Source organism: Muscardinus avellanarius (assembly GCF_963383645.1).
Source record: "Muscardinus avellanarius genome assembly, chromosome: 6".
NCBI lineage: Eukaryota > Metazoa > Chordata > Mammalia > Rodentia > Gliridae > Muscardinus > Muscardinus avellanarius.
The window spans coordinates 135240734-135253320 of NC_137791.1; the positions used below are offsets into that span (position 1 = coordinate 135240734).

General features: G+C 52.0%; 1 protein-coding gene across 1 annotated transcript in view; it reads left to right on the forward strand.

Annotated features, from left to right (window-relative positions):
• The window catches only part of EVC (EvC ciliary complex subunit 1), a gene marked incomplete at both ends in the record, with an annotated part of 56594 nt that overhangs the window by 40016 nt on the left and 3991 nt on the right, over nucleotides 1–12587 (forward strand). The window contains 6 exons of the mRNA XM_080697282.1: nucleotides 3082–3191; nucleotides 8176–8386; nucleotides 9639–9845; nucleotides 10060–10204; nucleotides 10724–10846; nucleotides 12013–12124. Of these exons, the coding sequence (XP_080553408.1) occupies nucleotides 3082–3191; nucleotides 8176–8386; nucleotides 9639–9845; nucleotides 10060–10204; nucleotides 10724–10846; nucleotides 12013–12124 (908 nt within the window). The remainder of the gene's footprint in view (nucleotides 1–3081; nucleotides 3192–8175; nucleotides 8387–9638; nucleotides 9846–10059; nucleotides 10205–10723; nucleotides 10847–12012; nucleotides 12125–12587) is intronic.

Genomic DNA, 12587 nt, shown 5'->3' on the forward strand with positions numbered 1-12587 from the left:
AGCCGATATTCCCTTCCACAATTCTGATTTTGGATGACTTACTAAATGTCTCTGAGCCCCCGGCTTCTGCATGAAAATTAGGGATCAAACTCCCCAAAAGACGGCTAGAAGGTGATGCATGTTAGGCTCCTTTAGGAGCCGGGCGTGGTGGCACACGCTTATAATCCCCCCACACACTTGGGAGGTAGAGACAGGAGGATCGTGCAGGTTCGAAGCCAGCCTCACTGTCTTAAGAGACCCTGTTTCCAAATAAAAATATAAAATAAGTCTGGGAGTGTAGCCCTACCAGAAGGGTTCCATCCCCAGTACCAGAAAAAAAAAATCCTTTTGCAGCTGGGCATGGTGGTGCACAATTATAATCCCAGCATTTGGGAGGCGGAGACAGGAGAATCGTGGTTTGTGGACAGCCTCAGCTTCTTAATGAGGCCCTTTGCAACTCAGTGAGAGCCTGTTTCAAAATAAAAAATAAAAATTAGGGCTGAGGGCGTTGCTTGTAGGCAGAGTGCCCCTGGGTTCAATCCCTAGTACTGCAAAAAACAAAAATAAAAAAGAAAGAAAAAAGGATCCTTTGTACAATCTCCACTCAATCACCTAATGATATCAACACTGAAAAATAAAAATCCCGAATTTTATTTCCGATAAACACCTGCGATTCATCTAAAACTCTCCAGTTAAGTTACTTAAATGCCAGATGACGCATGGCTCTTTTAAAAAAAAAAATGTATGTATTGCCTTGGTGAGCAGATGATTGTAAATTTCCCCTGGCTTGGAGGGAATGTTCTCAAGAGGCGTTTGCATTCAAGAAGCGAGTGGGAGCGTTAATGACCTCGTCAGCTGATTAAATAAGTGTCACCTGCATCTGTTTCTCAAGGTGACTGTGTCATAATTAACTTACTGACTGATTGCTCAAGTGCCCTAAATTGCTACGAGACAGTTAGCGACCCAAGGGCTCTCCTGGCTCCGCGTTTCTCTGTTCACTGATGGTTCAGGTGAGGATTAGCCACCAGGAGCAAAGCCTCAAGCAAACTATTCACGAACATCCGAACACACCAAGACCACAAGTCGCCTCCCAGGCGCTGCATTCTATCCCAAAAGGCCTTGGTGCCTTCACATCTTCTTGTTAAAGATTGTGGAATTTGTGGATTGTGAAATGGAGCAGGTGGTATTTGACAGAAGGTGGTCCCCTCTGGTGTAGATTTCTGATCTTCTGCGGTGCCCCCCCCCACCACCAAGAGGTCTACACCCTAAGCCCTAAAGCCAATGGCTGCATTGAGCCCCAGGCTGAAAGGATTTTGCAGGTGCGACTATGTTGAGGACCTTGGGATTGGGAGATCCTCCTGTTTATTTGGTCCTGCCCAGTACCATCCAAGGGATGCTGCCTGAGTGCTTCAGGCAGCCATTGTGGGACGTGAGGTTGGAGGAAGGGGCTGTGAGTGGGCACAGGCGAGGAGAGGGATTCTGCCCAGGGCCCGAGGAGGAATGAAGGCCTTCCACACTTTGGCTTGAGCCCCCTAAAACCAATTATGGACCACGCTCAGGAAGAGCAAGATAATAACATCACGTTGGTTTCAGCCACTAAGTTTGTGGGCGCAGGAACCTAACAGCACAACTTAGAACCAGGAGTGTGGCCGGCGTTGGTTGCTCTCAGGCCCGATGGTAAAGAGCTCCAGCGCCAGTGTCCTCTTCAGCTGCGACTCCTGACTCTCTGCCATCCCCTCCCCACTGGATCTGCTCCTCCCTGGGTTGAGCCCTCGTGACTCACTGGACTGGGCAGTGAAGCTTGGCCAAGTCGGTCTCCTTCCTGGGAACACTCCCCCCCTCTCGCTTCTCCTCCCACCTCTCCTTTCTCCTTCCCCTCTGCCAGTGCCTTTCCTTCCCCCTGACTTCTGCACACTGTGGGTCCCGGGATGCTGTCCATGGTCCTTGTCTCAGTCACACACCGTTAGCTCTCAAATGCTGCGTAACAAATAGTCCCCCAAACCAGCAGCTTAAAACAACACACACTTAACATCTTGGTCTCTGTGGACCAGGAGCTCAGGCCAGCTTAGCCCGCCCTCTCCTCAGGGTCCCCCTCAAAGCTGTAGCCAGAGGGTCAGCAGGAGTCAGAGTCCCCTCCAAAGGCTGGACTGGAGAAAAACCTCATTTAAGCTCACTTATGCGGTTGTGGGCAGGATTCAGAGCACCAAGATCTGTTGGGCTGAGGACCAGCAACTCCCAAACTTCTCTCTCCAGCTTAGGCCCCGTCTTGAACTCCACTCTCCCCATAAGGTCCCCATTAGGTGGTGAGTAGGATGTGATCATCACATCCCAAATAGCACTGCCACTCTGACAACCTGCCTCATCCCCTTAATTGGGTAACCACCTTGGGTCGTCCTCTGCTCCCACCTTCAGCCTAACCCAGAGGCAAACACTGTTCCCCATCCCCATCTTAGCACAGCTACCATACCTATTGTCTGGACCCTGGGACAGCAGCCAGCTGGTCTCCTGGATTCTCAATGCCCAGCTAGAGCGATACTTTTAAGTCCTGCTATATCCACACTTTTAGGATGCACATATTTTTTTGTACTGGGGACCGAACCCAGAGGCATTCTGTCTCTTAGCAGGCCTCTAGTTTGCTGAGTCTCACTAAATTGCTGCAGCTGTCCCGGAACCTGCGATCCTCCTGTCTTAGCTTCCCAAGTATGCGTATTACAGGCCTGTGCCACCATGCCCGGCTCACAGCGTATTTTTGTGAGATCGGATGTAAATGTTAGGAATCCTAAGGCCCAGGAGAACCCAAGTCCAGCCACAGGCTTCCTCCTAGAAAACTGTGTTTTAAGGTGATCTGCAAGCAGAGGGTGCCATCTGCAGGCCACTGGAGGTAGCACCGTTTGAAAGGCTCAGAAAAGTGATGCCTGCTGGTCCCCGGTGGAGAAGTGTCTAGTTGTAACAGGCCCCCCTTTCTCTGGGTGTATGGATCAGGCGGATCTGGAAGATTTTAACTGAGGGGAGGAGATTATAAACAAGACAAAAAGCACCACTCAACAGATCTGCCTGCTCCAGCTGTAACCGCATCTGCGCTGTCCGTCTGTCTGGCTGCAGGTGTGGCTGGAGGACTGTGCGCTGTCCGAGGTACTGCAGGCACAGCTGTGGGACAACCAAGTGAGCACTGTACGCGGAGTCCTGGACCGGCTGGGCGGCCTCACTGAAGAGTGAGTACGGCTTTGCTGGGGACGGGGCTTTGTGCCTGCGTGACACTCAGGCTGCTTCTGTGGCCCTGTGTGTGGACGCACTGCCCTCCTCCCCGTGCCTTCCTGTGAATGTGAGCGCCGTGGCATTTCTGGGCCTCGATTTCCTTTTCTATAAAACGGGGACACTGATACCGACTACCCAGAGTTGTGCTGTGTAAAACTTTTTAGAATGTCTTTTGTAAGCTATAAGTTATACACACTCTTTTCAAGGGTACAACTCAGATATTTTAGTGAATTTTTAGAGTTCTGCACTTATCACCACAATCCAAATTTCTTTAAAAGACATCCATCGCCCCATGACAACTTATTCCTATTTGCAATCTGTCCTCATCTAGCCATCAAGTTTGTTCATTTTCACATTTTACTATAATTATTTGTGCAATGCAGTTTTTCAATTTGCTGGAAAATATTTCTTTCCTTATTTCCTATATAAAGATGACTTTAAACAATTATGTTTTTAGTTGCCTGGCTTTTTCCAGGAAACTAATTTCTGTCTACACCCAGGCATAGCTGGGCGGGGTGGTGTACACCTGTAATCCCAGTACTTTGGGAGGCTGCGGCAGGAGGATTACAGGGTTGAGACCAGCCTCAGACACTTAGCAAGACTCTTAGCAACCTAGTGAGATACTGTTTCAAATTTTAAAAATTTTAAAATAGGTCTGTGGTTATAACTTAGAGTTAGAATACCCCTGGGTTCAAACCTCTGTAAAGAAGGAGAAGAAGAAGGAGGAGGAGGAAGGAGGAGGAGGAGGAGGAGGAGGAGGAGGAGGAAGAGGAGGAGGAGGAGGAGGAGGAGGAAGGAGGAGGAGGAGGAAGGAGGAGGAGGAGGAGAAGGAGGAGGAGGAGGAGAAGGAGGAGGAGAAGGAGGAGGAGGAGGAGGAGGAAGAGGAGGAGGAGGAGAAGGAGGAAGAGGAGGAGGAGGAGAAGGAGGAAGAGGAGGAGGAGGAGGAGGAGGAGGAGGAGGAGGAGGAAATTAATTTGGCGGTAGTAAGTACAACAGGGGATGTATTTACAGGGTGGAAGATAAACAGGGACCAGGAGACACACTGCAAGCCAGCCACCTCAGGACAGCAGGAGCGGGTCAGGGATCTGTCTAGCCCTAAAGCCTGTGTCTTTGAATTAAGATAATATTTAACCCATTTATCTTTAGTGTAAATCCTAATGCTGATATGTTTGAGTTTTAAATCTACCAGGTTACTGTTCCTCTTTTTTGGTGGGGGTTTGGTAGAGGTTGAACTCAGAGGCATTCTACCTTCAAGCTACATTCCCAGCTCTCTTTTCTTATTTAAAAAAAAAAAAGTTTCTCACTAACTGTTGAGGCTGGGCTTGAACCTGCGATCCTCTTGTCTCGGCCTCCCGAGTACTGAGCCCACAGGTATGCACCACCACGCCCGGCTTTAATGTTCCCTTCATGCTGGTCCCACCTTCTCTTTGTTTTTGCCTTGTTCTTTTCTTGCTGGTTTCCACCTCTCTTTCGATTTGTTAATTACCCGTATCCAGTCCACATTTTCAGTGGCTCAGGGGTTCCAAATGGCATCCTTGACTTGTCAAAATCTGCTCCGTGGTCACAAGATCCTTCTTCCTGGACAGTGCTAATGCGCCATTGAGCCCACAGGACATTGCAGCAGTCATCTTCCAGTCAGTCAACACCCAGATTTACTCACAGTCGCCCTCCCTGTGGCGTCTCCTTGTTTCTTTTTATCTCCAGGCTTCTATCTGGGATCATTTTTACCTGAAGGCTCCTCTGATTTCAGACCTGCTTCTGAAGACTTCTCTCAGGTTTTATCTAAAAATGTCTGATCTTATTTTAAGAAATACTTTGACTAAATATTATCCCCGTCCATTTGTGCTACTATAACAAAATACCTGAGACTGGGTCATTGATAGACAATATAAATTTATTTCTCCTGATCCCAAGATCAAGGTGCCCACAGCGTGGTGTCTGGTGAGGGTCCGGCCCCTCTGCTCCCAAGATGGCCTTGCTGCTGTGTCCTCAGAGGGCAGGGGAGGGGCGGACTCTGAAGCAATTTTTATGAAAGTATTAATCCAGACACAAGGATAGAGCCCTTGGTACTGAGTCTCCTCCCTGGAGACCCGCCTCCCAGCGCCACACAGTGGGCGCCAATGTCGTCAAGCACTTTGAAGGGGACACAGACTCTCCAGTCACTGCAGGTCTGGAGTCCTAGGCTAGTTGGTTTTTTTTTTTTTTTCAGTTCTCTAAAAGGCAATTTGTTGTATTCTCTTTTCAGTGTTTCTGGCTGCTTATAAGATTTTTATTCTTTGGCTTTCATCAGTTAATTATGATATGCCTAAGCATATGTGTGTGGTTTTTCTGTTAATATTTTCTAAGTTCACATGAGACACATAATGTACTGAGAGTTGTAACAAGACTGGGAAGAGCCATCTTACTCAGTAGCATAAAACCCCAGTCATCACACTTAGGAACCACACTCACACTCACACACACACACACACACACACACACACACCAATTTTGTGTGAATATTTTGTGTTTATTTAATAAATCTGTAGTACATCATGGAATCCATGATTTTTCAATTTTCATCAATTTTTTTAATTCTCGTGCTCTAGTTGTTTAAATATCCCTTCTGCTCCTCATTCTCGTCCCCCTTTCTTTTCAGGGCTCCCATTACATACACTGTAGACACTTCTCCCTCGTTCCATACATAGGCTTACACACTCTTCTGCAGTTTTCAATCTTTGTGCACTCTGTGGAACTGTCTGGGTAACTTCTCTGGGCCTGTCAGTCCGCTCATCCGCGTGTCTTGTCTGCTCTCAAGCTTTGGGTTCTCAATGTCCTCACTGTGCTCTGGGTTTTAGAATCTCTCCTTGGCTCCTGCCGCAGTTTTCCAGCGATCTGCTCGAGTTCTTCGTCTTATCATTTCATTTCTTGGCATAGTTATTGTAAATTTTGGGACTTCCTGCTATTGTCCACCGAATTCCTTTTATTTTGGTTAATTTTTATCTTTTTAACATGTCTGGTTATTTTCGTTGACTGCTGGACGCTCATCATGAAAGACTGGGACTGAGGTGATCGTCCAGAGAGGATTTCTCTTTCTTCCAGCAGAAATTTGGGGCAATGGCGGACCAGCTCCACTCCCGTGGGAATCTGTCTGGTGGCTGTTAGGCCTTTGTGGGGGACACTATCTGATTTCTGAGATGAGGCCCCAGCTACACGCCAGGCACGCCAGCTGATCTGCTGATGGCCAGAGCTCTCGGGCCTTTGAGCGGCTTAGCAAACACACGGCGTTATAAAATCAAATGCTGTGTCCCTTTGGTTGACCCAGGGATTTTGTTTTATATTGTTATTGGTAGTGATACCAGGGATTGAACCCAGGGGCCTTCGATGTCTGAGCTACACCCCGGCCCTGTTATAATTTTAACTCTTCGCATTTTGAAACAGGGTCCCACTGCGTTGCTGTGCACCTGTGTACTGCCGAGGCTGGCCTCGCACCTGCACTCCCCCTGTCCCAGCCTCCCGAGTAGACCACAACCCAGCTGTTTTCCGGGTCAGCGGGACGTTAATTCAGAAGTAGCTCAAGATTTCAGTTCTTACTGTTAACCTTGCACATTATCTACAAATCTGCTATCTACAAAGTTAGATAGCAACTGGGTATCTGCTGTGGGCCGCTACATATGCATCTGGAGTTTGGAAAGAACACACGATAAAGTTAGCTGGGTGTAGTGGTACACGCCTGTGTTTCTAGTACTTGGGAGACAGACAGGAGTGCAGGTTTGAGGCCGGCCTCAGCAAGTTAGCCAGAGGCTGTTTCAAAATACAAATGGCTGGGGGTATGGTTCAGAGGTGGAAGGCCCCTGGATTCAATCCGCAGGGCAAGTTTATACAGGCAGGTATGATGGGGCATTCTTGTAATTCAGTACTGAAACAAGAGGATCACGGCCTCGCTACTTAGTAAGGCCCTCTACAACTTCGTGAGACCCTGCTTCAAAATAAAGAATTTTTTTTTAAAATAGGGCTTGAGGTATAGCTCAGAGGTAGAATGCCCCTGGGTTCAATCCCTAGTACCACAAAATAAAAAAAGAAAGGAAGATATATAATAGAGCTGGGGATGTAGCTCAGAGAAAAAGAAAAAGAAAGAGAAAGGAAGGAAGGAAGGAAGGAAGGAAGGAAGGAAGGAAGTTGGGGTGTAGCTCAGAGGTAGAATGCCCCTGGGCTCAATCCCTGGTACCGCAAAAAAAGAAAGGAAGATATATAATAGGGCTGGGGATGTAGCTTAGAGAAAAAGAGAAAGAAAGAAAAGAAAGAAAGAAAGAAAGAAAGAAAGAAAGAAAGGAAGGAAGGAAGGAAGGAAGAAGGTTGGGGTGTAGCTCTGAGGTAGAATGCCCCTGGGTTCAATCCCTGGTACTGCAAAAAAAGGAGGGGGTGGGGGAGAGGGGAGAGAGAGGGGGGGGGGAGGCAGTGAAAGCGCGCGCCCCGGGTGACTTAGCGCGTGGGGGCTGTTTCCTCTGCTGCAAAGAAAGAAAGAAAGAAAGAAAGAAAGAAAGAAAGAAAGAAAGAAAGAAAGAAAGAAAGATGGGGTGTAGCTCTGAGGTAGAATGCCCCTGGGTTCAATCCCTGGTACTGCAAAAAAAGGAGGGGGTGGGGGAGAGGGGGAGAGAGAGAGGGAGGGAGAGAGAGAGAGAGAGGAAGAAAGAGACAGAAAGAAAGAAAAGAAAAGAAAGAAAGGAAGAAAGGAAGGAAGGAAGGAAGGACTGGGGTAGCTCAGAGGTAGAATGCCCCTGGGTTCCATTCCTAGTACCGCAAAAACTTAAAAATTAAGGGTTATAAACAAACAGCTGGGTGCCCCCTGCTGAGAGGACCAGTGAAGGGCCAGTTCCAGCCCACTTGCCAGGGCTCCCTACAGGTGCCTGCTGGGCAGCTACTTGCTGGCACACACTGCGCTGACCCTGCCGCTCCCCACAGGTCCACGCGGGGCCTCCTGCAGGGGCACGAGCTGCTCCTGCGTGCTGCCCTCCGGAGGCTGGCCCTCCGCAGCAGCGCCATGGCCGCCCTGGCCCAGATGCGGCTGTCGGGGAAGAAGAGCCTCCTGCAGGAGCTGCAGGAGCAGCAGGCGCTGGAGCAGGGCTCCTCGCAGTGCCTGGACGAGCACCAGTGGGGGCTGCTCCAAGCCTTGGTAAGAGGGCCCACCCGGCAGGAAGCGCCCGCATCTCACGTGCCATCCCTCCTGCGCATCTGTGTCCCGCCTCCTCCTCTTGTAAGGACCCCAAGCGTATGGGACGAGGGCCCCACCCTACTGACCCCATTCTAAGTGATCATCTCCACACAGTCCATGTCTCCCATAGGGTCAGACCCTGGGGTCCTGGGGGTTAGGAGTTGAGTATATAGATTTTGGAGAGGACACCTTTCGCCTGCAATGGAACAGGTGGGGACAGCGGCAGCCCCTGGAGGGGGCACCCATGGGTCAGCGGTCCAGTGCAGGTGGTCTCATGAGCGTTACACCAAGAGATGAGAGTGGAATCCGAGGGAGACCAGGCTGGCCTTCAGGGGCTGGGAGGAGAGGCCTTGGTCACCTCTGTGAATTTAACAGATCAAGAGAGAATTGTTCCCAGACGTGGTGGCGCACGCTTGTAATCCCAGCATCCGGGAGGCAGAGACTGGAGGATTGCGGTTTGCAAACAGCCTCAGCTACTTAGTGAGGCCCTTCGTAACTCAGTGGGATCCTGTTTAAAAACTAAAAAGACTTTAAAAATAGGGCTGGAGGTGTAGCTTGGAGGTACAATGCCCCTGGGCTCCATACCCAGTACTGAGAGTGAGAGAGAGAGAGAGAGAGAGAGAGAGAGAGAGAGAGAGAGAGAGAGAGAATTGTAAGCATCAGAGCTAGGATTTGAACCCAGGCAGTGGCTCCAGGGCCCCTCCTCACTGAGGCACAAGCTCTTTTGCCCTGAGACTGAGAGCGGGGTGAGGGGAGACTGAGACAGGAGTGCAGGTTTGAGGCCAGCCTCAGCAAGTTAGCCAGATGCTGTTTCAAAATACAAATGGCCCTTCTGTGATGTCTTGAGATGATTCTCAGGCCTGACCTTAACACCTGGCTGGGCTGTGGGACTTGTAGAAAGTTATCATTTCTCTGAGCCCCGTACCCTCACCAATCCTAGTATTCAGGCGTCACGGTGTTCTAAAAGGATGAGCTAGACCTTGAATTCTGTGAGGGGCTACAGGTGGCACTGGGCATACAGCTGGCAATCAATAAATGCCTTTGGGGGGGACGGGAACAGTCCATAGACACCCAGACCTACTCATCTATTGGGTTAGTGTTTGCGAGTCCAGAGGTGGCCTCTTCCCGCGCCCCCCCCCATGCCTTCCCAGCCTCCAGGCTCGGCAGGCCAGAGCCCCTTGTAGCGGGCAGCAGCGGGGGCCCTTCCTTGCAGGAGGCGCGCGTCCTGGAGCAGTCCGGCCGGCTGGAGGAGGCTGCACAGCAGACGCGGCTGCAGCTTCAGCAGCAGCTGCTGGCCGAGGCCCAGGAAGCCGGGCAGCTCCTGCAGCGGCGCATGGAGCGAGCCATCGGGCAGGCCCTGCTGGGCCACGCACGCAACGCGGCCACCAAGGGCCGGTCCAGGGACAGGGAGGACTTCAAGGTGGGTCCCAGCGCATCCCCGTGCCCTCCAGGGGGAGCACTGGCCATGCCGAGGTGCCTGGCTTTTCTGAGCCTTGTTACCCCCATCTGTAAACCAGAGGTCCACCCCGCCCCCTCCATGAGCCAGTGGAGAGAGACGGGAACAGGGTAGGGGCGGGGTCAGCTGCGTGGCTTCCCGTGACTATCCTGATACCATGTTTCCCTCCTCCGCACAGAGGATGCTGGTGGACATGGTTGAGGAGAGCGTCTACGTGACCGGCGCAGGTGTGGGCCGCCTGGTGCAGGCGTATTACCAGCAGGTTGGGAGGGTCATGCAGGACCACGAGGAGAGGCGGCTGCAGCGCCTGAAGACCCTGCAGGGTACGCTCTCCCCAGCCCGCGGAGGCCCCGGCCATCATTTGGCATCTTTATGGGTTCATTCATTTCTTTCCTGGTCCCAACAATGCTTCTTGAAAAGTACGCAGAGAAGCCCATGCGTACAGTACCAACAGGATTTTTTCAAAGCAGAAAATCAAGAAAAGGGTAGGATAATGAGGGCGAGGTCGCTGTCTGAGGCTCTATTATCAGGCCCTACTTAGAGGTCACATGATACGCCTCTGAGCTTCCTGGTGGCCAAAGAGATAAAAACTTACTAGATGACCACAAATGGAACAGGCTAGGGGTCCAGGCGACATTCCTGAGATTCTGAGGACTTTCTCCCAGGGACTGTCATCAGAGGCCACCCAGGCAGTGGCAGACAAGCTCCCAGTTTCAATGAGAACATGTGCAGGGTGTCCTATGAACGCCAGTCTCTTGCAGCTATTCCTCATAACCTCCCTCCCTGCACCCCCAGCCCAGAGCGGGCAGAATCCCTTCCTTGCCCCTGCTCCACCGGCTCAGTCAAGGACCGGCTGGCGGGTCCCCAGGAGACCCGGGCGGGCATCCTGTGGGTGCCTTTGTGCTTGCTGCTTCTCCTGGCCGGGCTCGGCCACCACCTGGCCTCCCCTCATCCTGGGGACTCAGGTCAGTCTGCCGCACACAGAGAAGTGGACAGGTGGATCTGGGTCCTCCGTCACGCTCTCCAGAGAAGAGCTGGGCTCATTTAGGAGGAAGCAGACATGAGGCTTGCCACCGCAGGACATTCCAGCACAGGGCACACCACCTCCCCTCCCTGGGCCTCAGTTTCCCATGTGTGTCTGCAGGGTGGGCTTACCTCCAGCATCCTCAGAGAGCTTACTGCTGGCTCGCTGAGCTTAGGTCTACCATGGGGCTCGGGGAAGCTCAGTGAAGCCACGTCACTGATTATCCTGAGATTTCTCCTCTCCACAGAAAAGCAGGGGAATGGAGCCAGCCCAGCCCAGGTCTGTGAGCCCTGGACGCCCAGGCCCAGCCGGGCCACCACCTCACAGATAGAGAGACACAGCGTCCCATGTCCCCTGGTGTCAGGTCTCAGGGCTGGAGGTGCCTCAAAGTGGGACGCTTACAGTCTACTCTCCACACCAGATCCCCTGGAGGGGAAGGGGACCCTAGAATCACAGTTATACACAGACAGATGTGCACTGAGCCTGTCTTAGGTCATCTGTGGCACCTCATCACTTAAAACTTTTTTTGTGTGTGGTACTGGGGGTAGAACCCAAGGCCTTCTACCTCCAGGCTGCACTCCTGGATCTATTTTATATTTTTATTTGGAGACAAGGTCTCACTAAGTTGCTGAGACCCTAAGTAGCTGAGGCTGCGATCCTCCTGTCTCAGCCTCCCAAGTACTGGGATTACAAGAGTGCACCACTACACCCAGTTGATCACATGTTTTCTGAGCAACTGAATTTGGGAAAAAAAAAAAAGGGAAGGGTTACAAGAAATGGCCGCCACCTCCAAGGCCAGCCCGACTGGGTACAGGTGTGCGTTGGCCCAGCATCCCTGTCTTACGCACCTACGGTTCCCTGGGGAACTGCTTTTTCTCAGGTGCTGGGGCATTCTGAGCTACTGGGTGTCCCTGAGTGTCAGACCTTCATCTGACACTGGAGGTAGCATGGTTCTCAAATGCACATGCCCTCCCAGTGCCCGGGTGAGCAGCGGGCTCTGAGAGCAGGTGCGTCCTGCTCAGCTCCAGGTCCTGCACCTGACCGGGCCTGGCAAAGCCGCCTCCCAGACCCCCCCCACCTCAATTTGCGTGTGCTTAATGGGTCCAGGTGAGAGAATCGACAGGCACAAGCTACAGAAAAACGAAGAACTCAGCGGCCCTTCCTTCAGGAGCGAGGAAGAAGGCGGCCAGCGGGGAGCCGCGCCGGCCGTGCACCAGAGGTGAGGGTTCAGGGTGGCTGTGGGGTCCCCAAGCGCAGCACACTCCAGCCCTGCATGTCACGTGCTTCTCTGCCACACCACATGTGAGACGCCCGCGTGCACCTGCTGGCTGACTCGGCGCCATCTGCCCCCACCCAGGACAGAAGCCCATGGCCTGTCCCCTCTGCCCTCCTGTCCCCTGCGGTGGCCCTGGTGGTGTGCATGGAGAGTCGAGGTGGGTGGTGGCTGCGTGTCCAGGTGGGAGAGGCCTCCATTTTTTTTTTCATTTTTCTGGGCTCCCCTGGAAGCAGACTTGAGATGGGGTTCAGATGACCAAGGAAGGGTGGCAAGAGGTGTTGCCCATGACAGAGGCCATCACAGGGGCCACGATCCCGTTTTCTCATGGGTCTGTGGGTTGGGAGGGTTGGTCTCAGGGTTCCCTGGGTCTCGAGGTAAGAGGGAGGCAGCAGCAGCAGCAGCATAT